This window comes from Acinonyx jubatus, chromosome B4, assembly GCF_027475565.1.
Source record: "Acinonyx jubatus isolate Ajub_Pintada_27869175 chromosome B4, VMU_Ajub_asm_v1.0, whole genome shotgun sequence".
In the NCBI taxonomy this organism is placed as follows: Eukaryota; Metazoa; Chordata; class Mammalia; order Carnivora; family Felidae; genus Acinonyx; species Acinonyx jubatus.
The window spans coordinates 35,201,819-35,220,119 of record NC_069387.1 but is presented as its reverse complement, the minus strand read 5'-3'; the positions used below and the strand labels follow the sequence as shown (position 1 = coordinate 35,220,119).

At 43.4% G+C, this 18,301-nt stretch overlaps 1 protein-coding gene and 1 long non-coding RNA gene across 2 annotated transcripts in view; one reads left to right on the top strand and one right to left on the bottom strand.

The window, feature by feature from the left end:
• Positions 1-7,262: 7,262 nt before the first annotated feature.
• On the top strand, positions 7,263-10,321 carry LOC128316327 (uncharacterized). The gene is made up of 2 exons (XR_008300033.1): positions 7,263-8,045; positions 10,013-10,321. It is a non-coding gene; the product is annotated as an uncharacterized LOC128316327 (long non-coding RNA).
• Positions 7,466-18,301, bottom strand: part of DCP1B (decapping mRNA 1B) — a 59,115-nt gene continuing 48,279 nt past the window's right edge. The window contains exons 6-9 of the mRNA XM_027073945.2: positions 15,156-15,284; positions 12,764-13,648; positions 10,070-10,318; positions 7,466-7,682 (exon numbers count right to left, since the gene is read on the bottom strand). Coding sequence (XP_026929746.2) covers positions 7,602-7,682; positions 10,070-10,318; positions 12,764-13,648; positions 15,156-15,284 — 1,344 coding nt within the window. The 3' untranslated portion in view covers positions 7,466-7,601. The remainder of the gene's footprint in view (positions 7,683-10,069; positions 10,319-12,763; positions 13,649-15,155; positions 15,285-18,301) is intronic.

Sequence of the window (18,301 nt, the reverse complement as noted above, 5' to 3'; positions counted from 1 at the left end):
GCTGCTGGAGATGGCTGGTGTATGTGTGTGTGTGTGTGTGCACACGTGTGTATGCATATATGTGTATGTATATGTGTTTATACATGACCGCACACACACATGTGTATGTGTGCATATGTATGAGTGTGCACATACATGTATATGCATGTATATGTGTGCATACGTATGGGTGCACACATGTGTGTACTGAGGAGAGTGAGAAGTTAAAGAAAAACAGGGAGAAGCATATAGCAGGAGAAACTGGTCCTTTAAAGAATCCCCCCACCCCCGCCCCAAACCCTTCCTTCCCTCTTGGGCTTGCTGTGAACCTTCCTTAATTAATGCCTGTAAAATGCTCTCAGATGCTAGAAGGAAAGCAGCAGCTTTATAAATAAACACAGACTTCTAAAGGTTGACGAATGCTGGAGTCCCTTAGGGGGGAGGAGAGAGCTGTGCTGTGCTGTGCTGTGCTGGGGGAAGAGGCATAGGAGGCAGCTGCTGTGAAGCCAAGGTTTTGGTACTGGTTTGGCCATTAACTGGTTGTACCTCCTTGGGCAGGTCAAAACTCACCTCTGGGCCCTGTCTTCATCAGTAAAATGAAAGGGTCAGATTATGATCACAAAAGCCTTTCTTATGGTTACATTTTATGATCAGTGAGTGCCTTTGGTCAAGGTCACAAAGTGCATTTGAGAGAAGCAAGCAGGACCTCCCATGGGGTTCTTGAAGGGATGCTTAGAAAAGGTACATAATTTGCCCAACACCTCAGATCTGATCAATGGCAGAGCCAAAATGGGGCTGTAAAGCCATCCCTCCACAGTCTAGAGCATCCTTATCCTGGGCATGGAGGGAGCCTGTCTCCAGGTGGTAGTGAAGGCAGGGAAAGTGGGAGCCACCTTACACTCAGGACAAGTGACCACCTTTGACAGTGACCTCATCTGAACTTTCATCTTAATCCAAAAGGAAAGGCCCAAAAGGAGCAAGGAAGCTGGATGCTGAGATTGGAGGAAACCACGTTTAGTTCAAACCCTTCATTTGACAGAGGAAGCTGTGGCTCGGAATATTGACATGACCTGGCTTTAGTTACACACGGCAGATTAATGACAGAGCCAGGCCCGGAATGTGGACTCCTGACTTTAGACTCCTTGTGTGCAGTCTGATTTCTTTTAGGCTTGGTCTAAGCCTGGTGCTAATTGCATGGCTGACCATTTGTTCCCATTTGCTCAGGATGAGGTCGTCAGTCTGGGCCCAGATTTCCTCATTCCTAGGACTGGCCCTGCTCCGCTGTCATCAGCCCCAGGGAGGAATCTGGATTTGGGGAAGCACACGCCGTGTGTTCTCCTTTCCCCAAGCCTAGGCGAGCCTGCCAACATGGCCATCCCACCTCCTGCCTCCCATCCCATTCAGCTTGGGCCCCTGGGGAAGGATGGCCCTGCCTCTGAATGACTTAGTAAAATGGTCCAATTAAGAAGTGAACTTTGAATTTTAGTTTCCTCAGCCATAAAGTAGGAGATGCTTTGCAGGATTTCAGTGAGGGACAAATGAAATAAAGTACTAAGTACTGAGAAAAGTGCCTGGTACATATGAAGAACTTAACAGGTGCTATCTGCTATTATTATTATTCACCTCTAGCCAGCATTTCCTCATCTAATCTCATGATTATCAACCTAGGCAACCAAGCAGGAAACCTGATTTCTTCTCTACTATCCGCAGATGAGTAATTAATCATCTTACTTACTACTAAGTCTTACTGATTTTGCTTCCTAAATATTTCTTGTAACTGTCCCTTCTTTTTCAAACAACCTCAGCTACCCCTGCTTCAGACCAGGTCATCATCCTCCTCCATGTGAACCCCTGCCACACCTCCCCACAGTGTCCCTGTTGCTCATTTTCCCTGCCTTTGCCCTCTCTTCAGTTGCCAGGGATCTGACCATGGCCCTTCCTGCCTGAATCGCCCAGGTTCCTTGTTATCTGCGGAGTCTGGCCTGGGCTTTCTCCAGCCACGTTTCCTGCCTCCCTCTAGCTTTCCATTTAAATTCCAGCAACACCAAGTGGCTTGTGTTCTACCTCCCTCCTTCCCATCCAGCTACACACCATTGCTGCTTCTTGCCTTCTTATCTTACACCATCTTTTTTTGCCTTGAACACCCGCCTCCCCCCATTTTGTCCACCCTTACCTGTCCTTTGTGAATCGGCTCAGGCCTCCTCTTCCTGGAAGTCTTCTCTCAACCTCCTGTCTGTTTTAGGTGTGCTGTAATATCCCATGCCTATCAATTACTGCCCTTACCACGTCTTACAGTTAGTCTCCTTCCAACCTGGACTGTGAGATCCTTGGGTCAGGATTAGGTCTTATTTGCCCTTATGTCTCCCCACACAGAGAGCTCAGTACATGTTTACTGAGTGAATGAATGAATGCAAGCATGCATGAATGAAGTGGCCCCAAACTTGGCATGAGGAAAAGAGTTTAGGGAAAGGCAGCTCATTTCCAAAGGGTGGGAAAGATAGACATGCTTTTTGGATATATGAACCGGAACGAGGCACATTCCTCTAAGAGGAAAGGGAAAGCACTGGGGAGGATGAGCATTTTCCAGGAATCCAAAACTAGGAGTAGCTGTCTTTTTAGCCGATGTTACTGTGTTTGGCCTGGGGATGACAGAGGCATCTGACGGGTAATGGACATTCAGACACAGGCTGGGCATTTCACTGCAGAACAGAGCCCCCCATCCCATCAGGGTCTGATATTTACGGATTTTCTGTCAAGCCACAGTTTCTCAGCCTCTGGGCATGCTGGGTGAGCTACTATGCATACAGCAGGGAATAAAACTTAAGGAACTCATAATCCTGGGGAAGTGCTATAGGAAGGAAATATGAAAGCATCAAAAAGAATTCTGGACAGATCTATGATGGAGCCATAAATGGCAACAAAGAGAAGCTGGGATACACCTAACCTTTGAGGCTGATGGGAGTGAAGAGCAACTCCTCCCTTGCCACATTCCCTGGGGCTGCAGTCCAGAAGAAAACGCCACTGCGGAGCATAGATGGCTCTGACCCAAAGTGACAACTTCTATGCTCCCATGATAAACACACAGAAAATAATTTTCTTTCCTGCTACTGTCTTGGTTGAAGAAAGAGACAGGAGGTGGTGGGATTCAAATCCAGAACTGTTTGGCCCTAAGTATATGTTCTTTGCCATATGGGATAAGACGCTCATGGCAGCCTACCTGTTGGGACTGCCATCTTGGTCTTTTGAGCCCTTAAGTTGATTGTGTAGGCTCTAGCTGTGCTGAGGCAAGACATAGTCGGCATTACTTCTCAGCCTGGTAGTAGGAAGTGAGAACAAATCTCTTGGAGGAACCAGAGCTTCTTTCACTGCTTATGTCTTCCATAGAATCGTGTGTGGACACAGCTGGATGGGACCTGTCATGGGGCCACTGACAATATGCAGTCTTCTAGACCAGTGGGCTTATTGTTGCTGTTAGTGATGCTCAGCATCACTAAGTTGGGAACACCCACTGCCTCTCTTGAGTGTTTCAGCTCCTCCCAGCCTTGGCAGGATGTCCTACCTGGATTTTCACTCGGTAGTTTGTGCCTTTCATCTTGGTCCTTAGACTTATAGGGGAATTCTTAGGTTTTGGCTTATAAACATTGGGTCTCCCACCCTTTCTCTTGTCTATTTAGAATGATCTTTACTTCCTTCCTGTTGTGCCCTTGTCCAAGAGGACTGGCTTATTCAAGAAACCCGGCTGCATGGTTTGGGCTGTGCTAGCTGGCTCAGAGCCACAATGCCCGTCTGCACTGCTCAGTCCCTGGAGAAGGTTAACAACAGAGCTATGCTTTCCACCTCCCCGTTGGTGTTTTAAGACCACAGTCGACACACACAGTTTTTATTTGTGTACTTTTCTCAAGGCTCGAAGTTGTTGGAAGGCATTACTCATAACTCAATTTGGTGAATATCTATCTAGATACTCGAGGTTGAGTTAAATATACCAAGTATTTGTAACTGCCTCTCTCACTATCCTAATTATAAGAGGGAGGGGGATGCCAACCACTTGAAACCTGAAATCAAGTATTCAGCAAAATGCTGGGGAGACCCACCAATCTGTGCAGCCAGGCAACTTTACATGTTGAAGTGTTGCTACAACCTGCTGGCTGCAAATGATAAATTTAGCCTTAAAGATGGCTCAATGTTCCAAAGCTTAGGAAGCAAGCTGATTGCTTTGGAAAGGGAGGAGCCACATGTCTGAACAGAGGAGAAACTGGAGAAAAAAGGGCTTCTCTATGGCTAGAAGGAGGGAGCCACCAATTTGTCCATAGATTCTAGAGACCTCACTCCTAACACAGCACCATCTACCTCTACCCCAGGCCGGCCCAGCCCTGTCCTGTCCTGCCCAGCAGAACAAAGAACTGTCTTCACAGTTCAGTTGAGTTCCTCTCCTTCCTTGCCTTTGTACTAACATATGGTTGAATCCAGGTGAAGCCTGGTATTTAGAGGCCTGGTCTTTGATGGGACACCTCCCATTGTTAGCATTACATACCCGGGGATGTGGGCTCTAACATGTGTCAACTGTTGCTTTTCTCTTTAACACCCAAGAGAACTGAAGATAGCCAATGTCATCCAATTTTATCAGCAAGACTGGGTACGAACACTAGAAAATTCTTAAAGATGCTGTTAAATGTTTCTCTCACTCTGCAATTACCTCCATGCCTGGTTTTCTAAATGGGGAGACTGAGCAATGTGTCTTTTCAGAAGTTCAGGGACTATAAATTCTATTAACAGCACTGTCTTCTCTGGTTTTACAAGTAAAATGGCACTTCACCTACAAATGCAGGGACAGTAACAATACGATCTTGGGTCACACTGACATCTTTGTCTTAAAGAGCTCATGTTCATCTCCTTCAGAAAGAAGGGGTAAGTGTTACTGTTTTCATTTTACTGATAAAGAGATGAAGGGGAGAAGAGGGTATAGTAAAGTGACCACAGAAACCTAAGTGTCAATATAAGACTTAACACTCAGTCACAGTGGATGACAAATGATGGCATTGAGGTTCACTCCAGCAATTTCAGGCCTCATCCCAGTGGCCGGAAGACTGGGACACACCAAACAGCACAGAGGGGGCGAGAACGAACTCATAGAATGCACAGCACGGAGGAACCGCTTTCCACAAATTGCCCCCATCTAAGGACCCTGTGTGGCGGGTCTTACTTTCATTTTACAAATGAAAACAGCATCTCTAAGAGGCTCACCTACGCAGGCGCTGAAGGCACTGCCTGATGAAGGCTGTGTGTTTTGTCCCCACACCTCGCAGAACTGACTTCTGTAACTTCTGCAAGCTTGAAATCCACCTTGTCGGAGAACACTGCCTTTAGGCATAATTATCTCAGTTTTGCATCTGAAATTCAATTAGCTTAAAACTGCTGCCTGGGAGCCAGTGACACCTAGGAGTGGCATCCGTGATGGTCTCAGAATTTGGGATGAAAGTAGGAAAAAGAAAAGTCAATTTATATATGAAATCTAATTTGGGGTACCTTAGATAACCCATTTTATCTATTTCTTGGACTCTCTAGAGGAAGCTCTTTGTACAAAGAAGGTCTCCTCTGTTTTGCCATGTAGAAGAAATAAGCACTCAATCACCAAGTGCCCTTTAAAAGGGTGACTTAGTCTTTGGTCTAAATGAATTGGGCCTGTCACTTTTAAAGTGATTCATTCCAGTAAAGGATGGACAATTTATTACTTTTCAAAACAGATCACTGTGGCGTTGACCTAAAAAGTCCCGAGTGAAGCCTGCAGTGCCGGTCTGACCCTGCTGGGCCCAGGTCCTTTCTTCTATCACATAGCACTGTGCATCCTTTCACGTTAGGTGCTGCAATTGATATTTCTATTCTATTTATTCATTGCTGAGGTTAAAAAAATAAATATTTCAGAAATTAGCCATTTTCTACCCCCAGATATATTAAAACATTTAAAATGGAATTCATTTCTCTCTAGTTAGAGAAGCAACTCTAAACATGTAATTAAGATCAAAGAGACTTTTTTAAAGAAAAGGTTGGCAAGCGGTTAAGTATATCATTGATTTTGTTCCAATTTTAGTATGTGTGTTGCAGAAGAGAGCACAATCGCTGATTTCGGGATAATAGGTCATGTGTGTCTCTCCCCTTGCCCCATTCTCCTTATGAGAGTATGGAGGTATTACATACACAATTATTAATTTCAAGTATTTTGTTAGAACATCACATGGGTTTACATCTGTGTTAGATATTGTAGGAGATGTCAAAAAAAAAAAAAAAAAAAAAAAGAAAAAAGAAAGAAAGAAATCCTTCCTTCCTAAACGTAGGAGGGTAACAGTAGACTCCTCAGTCCAGTGAATGGCACATCACAAGGGTAATAAGAGTCAATTCCTTTCCTGCCCACCTTTTCTCTGTAGAAGAAAAGGCACATTCCTGCAGGAGCAGGGGAAGTGGTATTCCCAGGTACACTACTGATGGTGTGCCTGCATGAAGGTCCACAGCTTAAAGCCCAAGTCTTAGCATCAGAAGCTATCAGGAAACCTATTTTTCCCATGCCTCCTATATGACCTATAAAATGAAAATAAAACCTGTCTTCCGGACAGCATTCTAGAGATTTTTTATGATCTGAGAATAAAAAGAGCTATAGAAATGCAAAGCTTTATTTATTACTAATATTCAGCAGAGACTAATTCCCATATCGACACCTCTGGGCCTTAACAACTTGGCAAGGGCTCTTCTGACTCCCTCCAAGATTAAGCTCCTCATCTCTGTGAACATAAAATCAATCTGCTATGTAGCTTGAAGAGTCTTTGTCATTATGCCCCTAAAGAACCTAGCACCTCTCTTCAGAGGCCAAGAGAAAGCTTTAAAATCTTTTGTAGACTTCTTCTCAGCATGTTTTGCTAAAAATGACAAAATGTTCATTTGGAAGCATAGGCAGGCATATTCGGCTGGTTAGGTCCAAAAGAAATAACAGGAGCTGGGATAAACGAAGTGTTACTGGAAATCTGGGCCATTTGTGGACTCCTAGAACAACTCGCCTCTAGAAGCTAGCTATAAATATCCTTAGAAATAATTTCCCTTCAAAAGCCTTGGGAAAACATGCCAACTGGATTTTTACAAATGAAACGTTTACTTTGGTAAAAGAAAACCTCCAAAGGCTAGGGTAGGTCCGCGTAGGTTAGTATGTGGGGTGACACTGCCACCTGGCGGCTGGCATGCACTACAGCACAAGGAGCTCAGCAACAGGGAAACCACACTCCCCGCGTTCAAAGAATAACCAGAGCTATTAATAAAAAAGAAACCAAGTTTCCAGAACAGTCCTTCCTACTGAGAGGCTACTTCTTGTAGAATTGGCCCCATGCCTGCAAGGACAAAATAATTTAAGCTTGGAATTTACTGTGTGATATGAGCAAAAGACTTCTATCTGCTCGATTCTTAGTACAAGGTGTAACCAAAGGATGTGATTAAAAAAGAGCTTGACTGAAAAAAATTCTGAAATGTTTTAATTCATATCGTACATACTTTTAAAAAAGGCGGAAACATTTAGGGTAACACCACTGATGTGTAAGAATCTTGAGCCACAGGACCTTGAAAATCAGTCTGAAAATGTTTTGCTTTCACATTGTCTTTTTCATGGCTGCTTGTGTCATGCTGAAGAGATAAGCTTCGTAGATTATATTCAAGAAGTTGTCATCGTTCTGGAAAACAAAATCAAAAGACCCAAGGGAATGTGATTTGGCTGGCAGGAACCAAAGGCTTCCTCTGTCTTGGAGCTAAACTGGCATTCTGACACTCAGACGCTCCTCTCTGCCTGTCTGCTCCAACGGCTGGTGGTTTTTCACTGCACACGAGAGTGTTAAGTGGGACTGGAGGCCTGACCGAGTCAGCTGCTGGTGTCCAACAGTCATATGAGAAGTAGCAAGTGCTCATTACCTACAGCATGGATGGGCAGCCCAGCCACATGGCAGTATGGGATGAGGGTCACTCAAAAAAAGCCCGGGTCTGTTTCAGGAAAAGATACAGGTCCTAACAGAAGGCTGGAATGGGAGGCAATGATCCAGGTCAGTGGTCTCTTTGGTTAGGAGATAGCTGGGGCTTCTTAAAGGTTCTCCAAGTCTCCCACAATATATACACTTTATTTCAACATTAGTTAAGATTTACTTGCAACATGCTTCATTTATATCATCGAAACTAGCATAATTCTCCCATTAATTATGGAAAGTTTTTGGTCTGGGTGAGTGGGCAGCAGTTAGACTGGCAGTCTCTGGGCTCTACTGCCTGGCTAGGACTGAGGGAGAATCATGGGTCTAATCAGTGGTGCTCTTTGTTTTTAATTCTGGAGACTTCTCCCTCCCACTCAAATCCTTTAAAGCTTTAGCAATTCACCCACATTTCACATTCCCCCTTCATTCCCTCTTGGCACCCCACGCACATAGTGTTATTCTCATGCAATGAAAGAGTGATTTCTCCCTGTTTTTCCTACAAAGTAGCCACAAAGTCCCTGTGCGTGAGACTGTGTCCTACCAACAGGCGAAGACTAAAAACAGTCTGCATGAGTGACTTCCAAGAGTCCATCAGGAAGATGATGTCTACATGGGGAAAACTAAAGTGTATGCAGAGAGTGGACGGATCATAATTTTCTACCTAGCAACGTACCGGGCCTGCTCTAGACTTTTGCTGGAGTCTTGGCTCCTGTACAAAGATCTTTGGAACAATGTTTTTTTAAATGGAATGAACCAGAAAAAAATGTGAAACTTCTCAATTTAAGTTTTTTTTTATTTATTGCACATAAAAAAGAAGTTTATAGATGTCCTAAGTCCTCATGAACTTATGAGTGGCTTGAAAAGGTGGGAAATATTTTTACCCTGATATTTGTTTATGGATTATATGGATCAGCGACTCATTTGTTGCTGATCTTTAGTGGGCTGCTATTCTGCTTTCACACTTGGACACTGATTGCTAGCCCTCTCTCCTTCCCTTCCCTCCAAAATACGTGACCTTTAAAAAATGTTTTTAATAACAGAGACCACAGGCTTTTTAACTAGGACGGAACATCTGTGGAGTGCTAGCCAGCTCTCTGAAAGTCTGCCAAAGCTTAAGTAAAGTACCACAAAAATTTTCTTAAAGACTATATCAAAGATACCTAACTATGTTAACTGAGGTGTTTGAAGTCTGTCTGGATAAAAGTGTTCCACTTTTCAAGGCCTAGCATATATTTTTGGGGTATGCTTCACCTGGTAGACTGCTGAACGGCCTCCGGAGGCCCATCCCTTGCAGTCCCATTACTACCATGGCCCCAGCCCAGTGCAGCAGGAAGGAGCACTCTGTAGCCAGACTGCGGTTGAATCCTAGCTCTGCTATTTCCTAGCTGTGGCCTCAGGCCAGTCACTTAGCCTCAGTTTCCTTGTCTCTAAAATAGAAAAGATAATAGGGTTGTTGTAGAAGGATTAAATGAATTAATATATGTGAAGCATTTAAGACAGCGCCCGGCACAGAGCTCTCTACATGTGGCCACTGTTATGTTGTTACCTCATGAGCCAAGTGAGACAAATGGCTGACAAAGAAGTCCCCTCCTTCTATCCTGTCCTATCAGTAGGTTTCAAAATTATTTGTAAAATATGCCCTTAGTAGTCACAGCCATTACTTGCTTCCCTACCTTTTTCCTCCTTCTTCAACAGTCCTTGTGAACCTTCCCCTAAATGCTGCCACTTACTCAAGATGGCTCTCACCTCCATTTCCCCATGGTGAGCTTTCTGGGCACCAGCCAGCACCTACAATCCTCCCAGTGGCTGCTTAATTATACAGTATACGTTTCTTTCTTTTCTGGCAGGTGACAGCTTGGAGGACTTAGTCAATACTACAAAATCCTTGATGGTCTGAGACACCCAAAGTCCACAGCCAGTATTTTGAATCTCACCCAGCTAACTGAGCATGGATGCCGTTGAGGTTTAGGTTGAATTGTTACATGGTCCTTTTATTCTTGGGGAGTACTAAGTAGGCATTAGCTAACTGAGTCTTTATCTCAAAGTGGCAACCAACAGGTCAGCAGGGAAAGGGAAGAAGAGAGACGACGTGACTCTCCTACCTGAATGAGGTACAGCAGTGCTTCCTGAAGCTGGAGCTTGGTAAGTGGGCTGCTGGTGACTGCAGGGGGTTCTGGGGTCTGCAGAGGCAGGAGGAGGCTGGTGGAAGTGGCAGCTGGTTCTTGGCTTCCCAGAGGCAGGAGCCCACTGTCCCTCTCCTTTGGTGGGGCACAGGTGGGTTGTGTGAACACCATAGGGGACATGAGCAGAGAAGGAGCCACTGTAGCAAGGACGCGCGGAGGTGAGATGGCCTGCTCACAGCAAATACACACAGAGGGCAGGAGTAAGTAGCAACTCATTGAAAAGAAAGGTAGACAGATAAAGAGGCCCCTCGCTGGCAAGAATGGATATAAATGAGTTTCAGTATTAATTGCTCACAACTCCACTAGGTGGAGGAGCCTGTAGGAGACAGACTCCTGCTCAGTTGTCTCCATATTTTCCTTTGTCATCACTAAGCTGCTCTGGCAGTCTGCCACTGTGAATATTGTTCCCACTGCATATAAAGCTCATCCTCTGAGTAATATTTTCTGCAGTTTACCACCATCACTTTGCAGCATGCATTTAGGACTGCTGGTCTCTTCCTCAGGGCTAACTGGCCACTACTCTGACCTAAAGGTCCAGCGACCCACGTGAGTTGTTACACTTGCTGGGGGCACACACACATTTCCGCTCCTGATTTCTCTACGTGGAGGAACCTTCCCGGCCTCTCTCCACCTGCTCGTGATTTCTCATTAGGAGGGAGACATGCTTATTAGGTTCACCCCTCCTAGTCCCTCCCTGATAGGATCTGCCAGCTCACGGAGAGCATCCAGCTCAAGTATGGGGGCAGGAAGGGCCAGTGGTGCTCAGCACTGCCAGTGACTTATCTGTCCAAGACAGTATGTCTACCTCACTTGGCTAAACACCTAAAACCAAGTTTTCCAACAGCTTTTCCAGTTATGCAAGTGACATTTTATCCCTGTCTGATGGACTCCTACAGCTAGCTCTCATTTGTTTCTAAGGCAGGTGAGAAAAAATGCCCCAAAAGAACTCACGAGAAGGGGGCATAAAGGCTGATAGTCTAGAAGCTGCTGTGACTTTTATATCTTATAAAAAGATACTCCCTCAGTATCTTTTTGGGCAGAAAGAAGCCTGGAGGAAGGCAGGTTGTTTGTTTTCTTTAACTATCCCTATCTGCCATCGCGAGGAGAGGAGCTAGAACAGATGCCACCCACAGTGTGGGTCCCGGCACCCTTAAGGAGAATGCAGTGCAGGCTGACGGATGCACACTGTCGTGATCAGCTCTCCACACACGTGGGCACTGAAGAGAAATGAGAATTGTGCCCACTGAAGTTGATGTCAAACTATTAACCCCAACTTTTCTAGCGTCCCATCTAAACCACCAAGAGAAGCAGGTATCAAAGAAAGGGACACTATCGCACTGAAATGAGGAGGGGGGTGGGTAACAATCGTTTCTTTGAGATTGTCATAAATAATCAACAACACTTTGACTCAGGCTCTCATGTATACAAAGACTTACGCTATGTGACTGTGATCTTTGTTTTCAAAAAGGTGAAGGACTTTTGAGGAGCCGTAATAAGCTACGGTCCTGTAAGCAGGACAAAAAGACCAATGCTGACATCTGTTAATGAACAGAGAGAATGTCCTAACTTTTTTATTTTTTTTAATTTTCTTTTTTAAAGTTTATTTATTTTTGAGAGAAGGAGACAGAGCATGAGTGGGGGAGAGGCAGAGAGAGAGAGGGAGACACAGAATCTGAAGCAGGCTGCAGGCTCTGAGCTGTCAGCACAGAGCCTGATGTGGGGCTTGAACTCACAAACTGTGAGATCATGACCTGAGCCGAAAGTTGGATGCCTAACTGACTGAGCCACCCAGGAATGCCAAGAAATGTCCTAACTTTTAAACCCAATGCCTTTTCACTGAATTTGTACCAATCCAAATGGGAAAAAAAAAATCAGAGGTCTCCAGATGTTACTCATAGGTGATGAAACAGCTGTGGTTTTCTCACCGCTCCAAGTTACTGATAAACTTAGAACTGCCTTTCTCAAAGGACAGAGTATTTCTGAAAGTATTTCCTCCTGTCTGGCACTTTGTGTGTGTGTGTGTAGTTAGATGGCATACTCACTCCTCTCTCAATCTTCATTAAGCTATACCAGCGATAGAAATAAAACCAGCCTGCACCTCTGAGGTGGTGAGTCTGCATGCCTTATCACTCGTCACACACCTGCAGGTATGTACCCACAGGAAGCACGGTGCCCGGCACGAAGTAAGTGCTCAGAGGTATTTAGTGAATACATGGATAAACAGTAATGATTTTAAAATAATCAGAAAAGGTCGAATGCTTGGCATCTCACAGTATTTCAGAGCAGACAGTAAGTATCCATGGTCAGAGACTAGGGGGTTCTCTGCACGTCCGTGTTGTTTCCCGTGTTCACGTGCTTGTGTCAGGCCTTATGACACTGTGAAGATTCAACTGTACAAATAAAGTATCTCTAAAAGGCGGGAAGCCCCCAGATGGCTAAGCAAAGAAAGGATGCTCTCTCCAGGCAGAAAGTTATGGTGATAATCAGATGCACAGATATGGCGCTCGGCGCCCTGCTCTGCACAGAAATGTCCCTAGAGCACAGAGGCTGATGCCAAGCTTCACTGCAGTGCAGCAACACCGCCCCCATGCCCCCACCCCTGTAGACACGCACCTGAAAAAGAGGAGTCTGCTTTTCTGTGCTGGGTGTCTTGTCTATCCAGGACTCCAAGGTCTTCCCTGTCCTAGAGCTCTGGGTTACCACGGGGAACTTCGCTGCCAAAGCCGGCCGGTTAGATGCGTGCAACTGCTGCTCCTGCTGTACAATCTGAAGCTTTTTCAGTAACTCTTGAGGGGAGATCACTCCAGAGCTGCTCATCTGATTGCCAGAGAGGGGGAGTGTCGGTCTTGGGTGTGTTGACTGCTCTTTTCCGTGAGCCTGATGTCCTGGTGTCTGAGGTGGAAGGGAGCCATTGAAATACCCCACCTGTGCCTGCACCAGTCTCCTTACTGGAGCGCCGGGGGTGGCAGCAGGGAGAGTGGTGCTGAGGTTTGGGGCAGCTGAGCCAGCAGGTGCTGGTATACTAGGCTCATACTTGTTCGCTGACCTTGGGGTGCTCTGAAGCTTCTCCAACAGGTTCTGAGTTCTGGAAGCACTCTGTACATGACAGGAAGTCCCAATGCTATGGGGAGACCCTGGCTGGACAGGTCCCAGAAAAACCTCCCCAGCAGAACAGGTATTGCCATTTTTGCAGGGCCGGTTTTCAGGCAGCTCTGACAATGGATGGAGGTCTGTACTCCTGACCATGAGTTTCTGAATGGCCGGACAGAGCTGTTTCTCGAGGGGGGGTGAGTGTCTTCTGGGTTCCTCATAGGAGAGAGAGCGTACAACCCCCTGCCTGACCGGAAGTTTCTCCTGCTGCTGCTGCTGCTGCTGCGGCTGCTGCTGCTGCTGGTGGCGGATGGTCTGTGGGGACCCCACAGTTTCTTGACATGTAGATTTGTCCTGCTTCCCAAAGAGAGTTGTCAAGGACAAGTGTTGTGGTTCAGGGTCTAAGGTCTGGAAAAAATAAAAATGTCTGAAAATGGTTCTATAGACAATTTGGTTATATATGGGGGCTATGAAACATAACTAACCTCACTGATGATTTATTCTATTTACATAGGATCAATTAGAAGGGATGAAAAAACTATAATTATAGTAAATTTTACAAATTTAAGACCTCCTTTTAAGGTCAAAAATTTTCAGTATTCTTCTCTACCACCCCTGAGATAATGGTCATATTCTAGCATCTGTTGATAAAATAGGTCCTTGATGGGCTTGGGGTTCACAGACAGGGGACCAGTATGGTACAAACTTATATATACTAAAAGGGAAATAATCTCTTCAACAGGAAGTCCGCCTAACCCTGCAGAGCACAAGAAGATGCTAAGAATGCACAGGAATGTGAGGATTTTTGTAGAATTATAAATTTAGGACTGGAAAGAAATCTAAGTCATCTAATCTAACTTGACCCTTTCAACTATATACCAGTAGCTTTAAAACAATCATCATGTGCATACATACTATGTGCCCTGGCCTGATCAGTCACAAAGCTACCTCCTTCCTGCTCTGTATCACTTCCTGCTCCTTCTGCTGCTTCCTGTGTTGTTGGACTAAGAAAACATGAGCTTCATTCTAAAGTCAACATATTCCAGTTTCTCTATTAAAAAAATTTTCCATGGAAGGCAAACAAAAATAAAAGAAAGCTAAAACATAATTAGAAAAGACTTATTTTTAAAAAAAATCAACATAAGCCTTTCATTTAGCCAGTCTTTACGTCTTTTGGCTCTATATTCATTTTCAAAATTGATTTAAATGAATTCCTTAAAAACAAACAAACAAAAAAAATACCAAACCTTTAATGAGGAATAACCATAGGAAACAGAAATAGCCACGTCACATTTGTAATCAATAATGGGACTTCCAGATTAGCAATTTTGTTAATGCTGCACTATTCTGAAAAATATATGTACAAAATATGCCATCATACTTATATATTTAGATGCAAATGCCATGACAAATCATCAGGTCTACAGGGGAATTGTATGCCCCTCCTCAGAAAAGGAATCCATTTCTGTACACTCAGTGCCCAGCGCCACACCCAGTATGGTGGAAGTGCTCAGAAATGTTTAACTGACTTGTTGCCTTGGTGTCCTTCCCTCAGTAGCCTTGGGAAGCCAACCACCTACCTCAGAAGAACACAGACCTGCCAGGTAGTATTCCTGTCAGCTCTGACAATGTTACGAGTTTGCTGTTTTTTAAAAAATATATTATCTAAGGAGTTCAAGTCCACAAGAGATGAGCACAGATTATGGTAAATGCCAAAATTAAAAATTTCAACCTGCTTCTAGGAAGAATACATTAATAGTAATTTTTTAAAAATCTTGAATTTGAAATCTCTCTTTCTTGGGTTTACCTTGAAGCACCCTTGAATAGTACCAGGCTCTCCCTTGACTATACTCTGGGTCAAAGTTCTTTAAGAATTCTAGAGAGACATGGCAAATGAAAAGCACAGGACTTGTACCTGGCTGGGCCGAGGTATGCACTGTTGCTGGTTTTCACTAGGCTTCACTGGAATTGGTTTGATGAGATTGGGGTTGTCAAAGATAGCAGATGAACTGGTTATCTGTTTTGGCTCAGAACAGGTTTTACACTGAAATGGAAAAAAGAACCTTATTTTTGGTGAAAAAGAAGCTTTAATCTTTTTAAAAGTACATAACTTGTTGCCCTTTATTTTATCTAATTGGTAGCTATTTTTTGATAAATTTTTGTGCAAAAAGGAAAATTACTTTATCTCCTCTGATATGAGCTATATTTGAGTATAAGTCAAATTCCAATTTAATTTTTCTTTGTTGTACTATTTCAATGCCCTAAAAATATTACCAACAGTGTCAGTCTGCAAGACCCAGAGACTCTGAGATACCTAGATGCTTGAAAGGCTATGGATATGCTTAAGAAGCAATAGTTTAAAGATACAGAGTCTAGGAGCACCTGGGTAGCTCAGTTGGTTGAGCATCCGGCTCTTGATTTCAGCTCAGGTCATGATCTCACCATTGTGAGACTGAGCCCCAAGTCACGTTTTGCACTGAGTATGGAGCCTGCTTAAGATTCCCCCCCCTTTCCCCCCCCTCCCCCCCTGCCCCTCCCCCGCTCATGAAAGTATGTGGACACACTCACTTGCTCTCTGTCAAAAGAAATGGAGAGAGTATCACTTACTTAACCATACGCTTATTATTGTTTGTTTACATTATTTCACACTTTTCAACATGGTATAATAAAGATTTTTACTTGTGGAAAAAAAAGAAATGGAGAGTCTAATGCTTTTCAATGAAAACAGTGATAGAAACAATGATTTATTATTTTAAAATTTTTTAATGTTTATTTATTTTTGAGTGAGAGAGAGAGAGAGAGAGAGAGAAAGAGACAGAGTGTGAGCCACAGAGGGGCAGAGACAGAGGGAGACACAGAATCCCAAGCAGGCTACAGGCTCTGCACTGGGAGCACAGAGCCCTATGCGGGGCTTGAACCCACAAACTGTGAGATCATGACCTGAGCTGAAGTCAGACACTTAACTGACTGAGCCACCCAGGTGCCCCAGAAACAATTCTTTAAATGCCATGTCTGGATAACTGTATGGTTTATTCACCCATTAGCAGTTGACTTAAAACTGGGGAGTTGCATTATCAAAGTAACTAACCTTTTCGGTCTACAAACCAAAAAGTAAAGCTGATTCAAACCACTGATTTAAAAATTGCTAACATCATCTTTATTTAATAAATGACGTTTTACATAAACAGAATAATTCAAATCTGAGTGTTCTGAGCCACTCACTACAAATTAGAATTTCACAGAGAAAGAGACAAGAGACAAGACTCATCATTTCAAATACTGAATCATTATCATACATTAGTCTAACCAACCATGCAATTGCTAACACAGTAGGATTTATAACACCAAGAATACAGCAATGATGTCAGTATCTACCTTGTTGAAACACCAAATAAAACTGAATATAAAACCACTACCTTCTAATCTATATTCTCCATAGCATTGCTAGTTTCAACTGTCAAGGCCTCAGGCCAGAAAATATCTCACACTGTCCCTGACATGGAATGAGCTATAAAGACACTCTGGTCCCTCAAGAATCTAAGGTGTTTTACAGGTATTGGGTTGTATTTTCTAATTCAAGGATGTAAGAGTATGGGGTCAATTACCACCATGTTCACTTGGGTTTGTAAAGTTAATTGTACATAGGACTTATTTTCTTCCAAGAATCCTATCAATAATTTGGGTATTTGGCACTAGATTGATTGGGAGGTGAAATCCCTTTGAGTCAAAAAATGTTATTTCTAATTCTTAGGTGAATGCTGGTGGCTGCATGGACCAACTGGCCTGGCTTTCCAAGGCAATAACCAACACAAGACAAGAATACAGCCTGAGATAGAGTCACTTACAAAATGTTAGCATGGAAGCCTAGAACTTCTGCTTGCTATGTAAAAGAAAGAGGACACTCAGATTACTTTCAATGAATGACCGTGTCTGTACTTTTTCATCCTCTCTGTTCAGGGACCTTGAATTCAAGCAAAGAAAAACAGATTTCCCCCCCACCTTTGCTATACACATATCTGCATGGGCCAAGAAGCTGCTGTTTCTTGCTATGCATAAGCCCCAGATAGCCTTTCTAAGTAAAACTGCTATAAGCTGTCTTCTGTGTCACTATCTATCCATCACTGAAGCCTTGCTTTCATGTAAAAATTGTTCTTTATCAAATTGCTCAGAATTAAACATCATCTGCCTCAATAGTTCGTAGTTCATTTTCCAGCTGTTTAATTTTCTATGCTTCTCTCGACCCAAATAACTCCATGATACTTGGAAAAAAACACAGAGCTGGAAAAAGTGCATAATGGATTCTCCATAGAGATCCTGAGGCACTTCTTTAAAGCCTTAAAAACTATGTCACATGATCTCATTTTCTCACACACAAACACACAAACATATGTACCCATGCCAAGAGAAAAGCCTGGAAGAAAATATACTGAAAGTGTTAAAAGTAGACATCTTGGGGTTATAGGATTATGGACATTTTTTATTTCCCTTTTCTACTTTTTTGACTTTCCTCATTGAACATCAAACGACACTTAGTAATTTCTTTAATTTTATAAATAAATCACAGTATATTAAAAGAGACTTATTAATTCTTGCCTTAAACCACAAAACACAACATAGTCCATTTCTGCACACTCAGAACTTAACTATGCAGCCAAGGATCCTTTCTGGCCCTGGTTCTTTTTCTTACTGAGCGTTGGTGGTTTTACTGTATTGCTTATTTGCATATCAGCTAGAAGTCTAATAGGAGGTAAAAAGAGATGAAGCTCAAATTAACATCATGCTACTTTACAGCAGATTCACAGAAAGTTGTTGCTTAGGGGAAAAAATATAAAATATTGGCCAAAATAAGGTTTTTAAATTATTTTATTAACTTCATGTAAGTAGTTGCATCTGATGTCAGTAGGCTTCACTTTACCAACATCATGTACCTCTACCTCAAAAGTTTTCCTCCTCTTAATTTTTGGGATTTTCAAGAATTGAGTAATTTTAAAGTTGGGAAGCATCCCAGAAATCACTGAGTTTAATCCCTACCCAGAGAAGTGAGATTCTTTTCTAGTATCC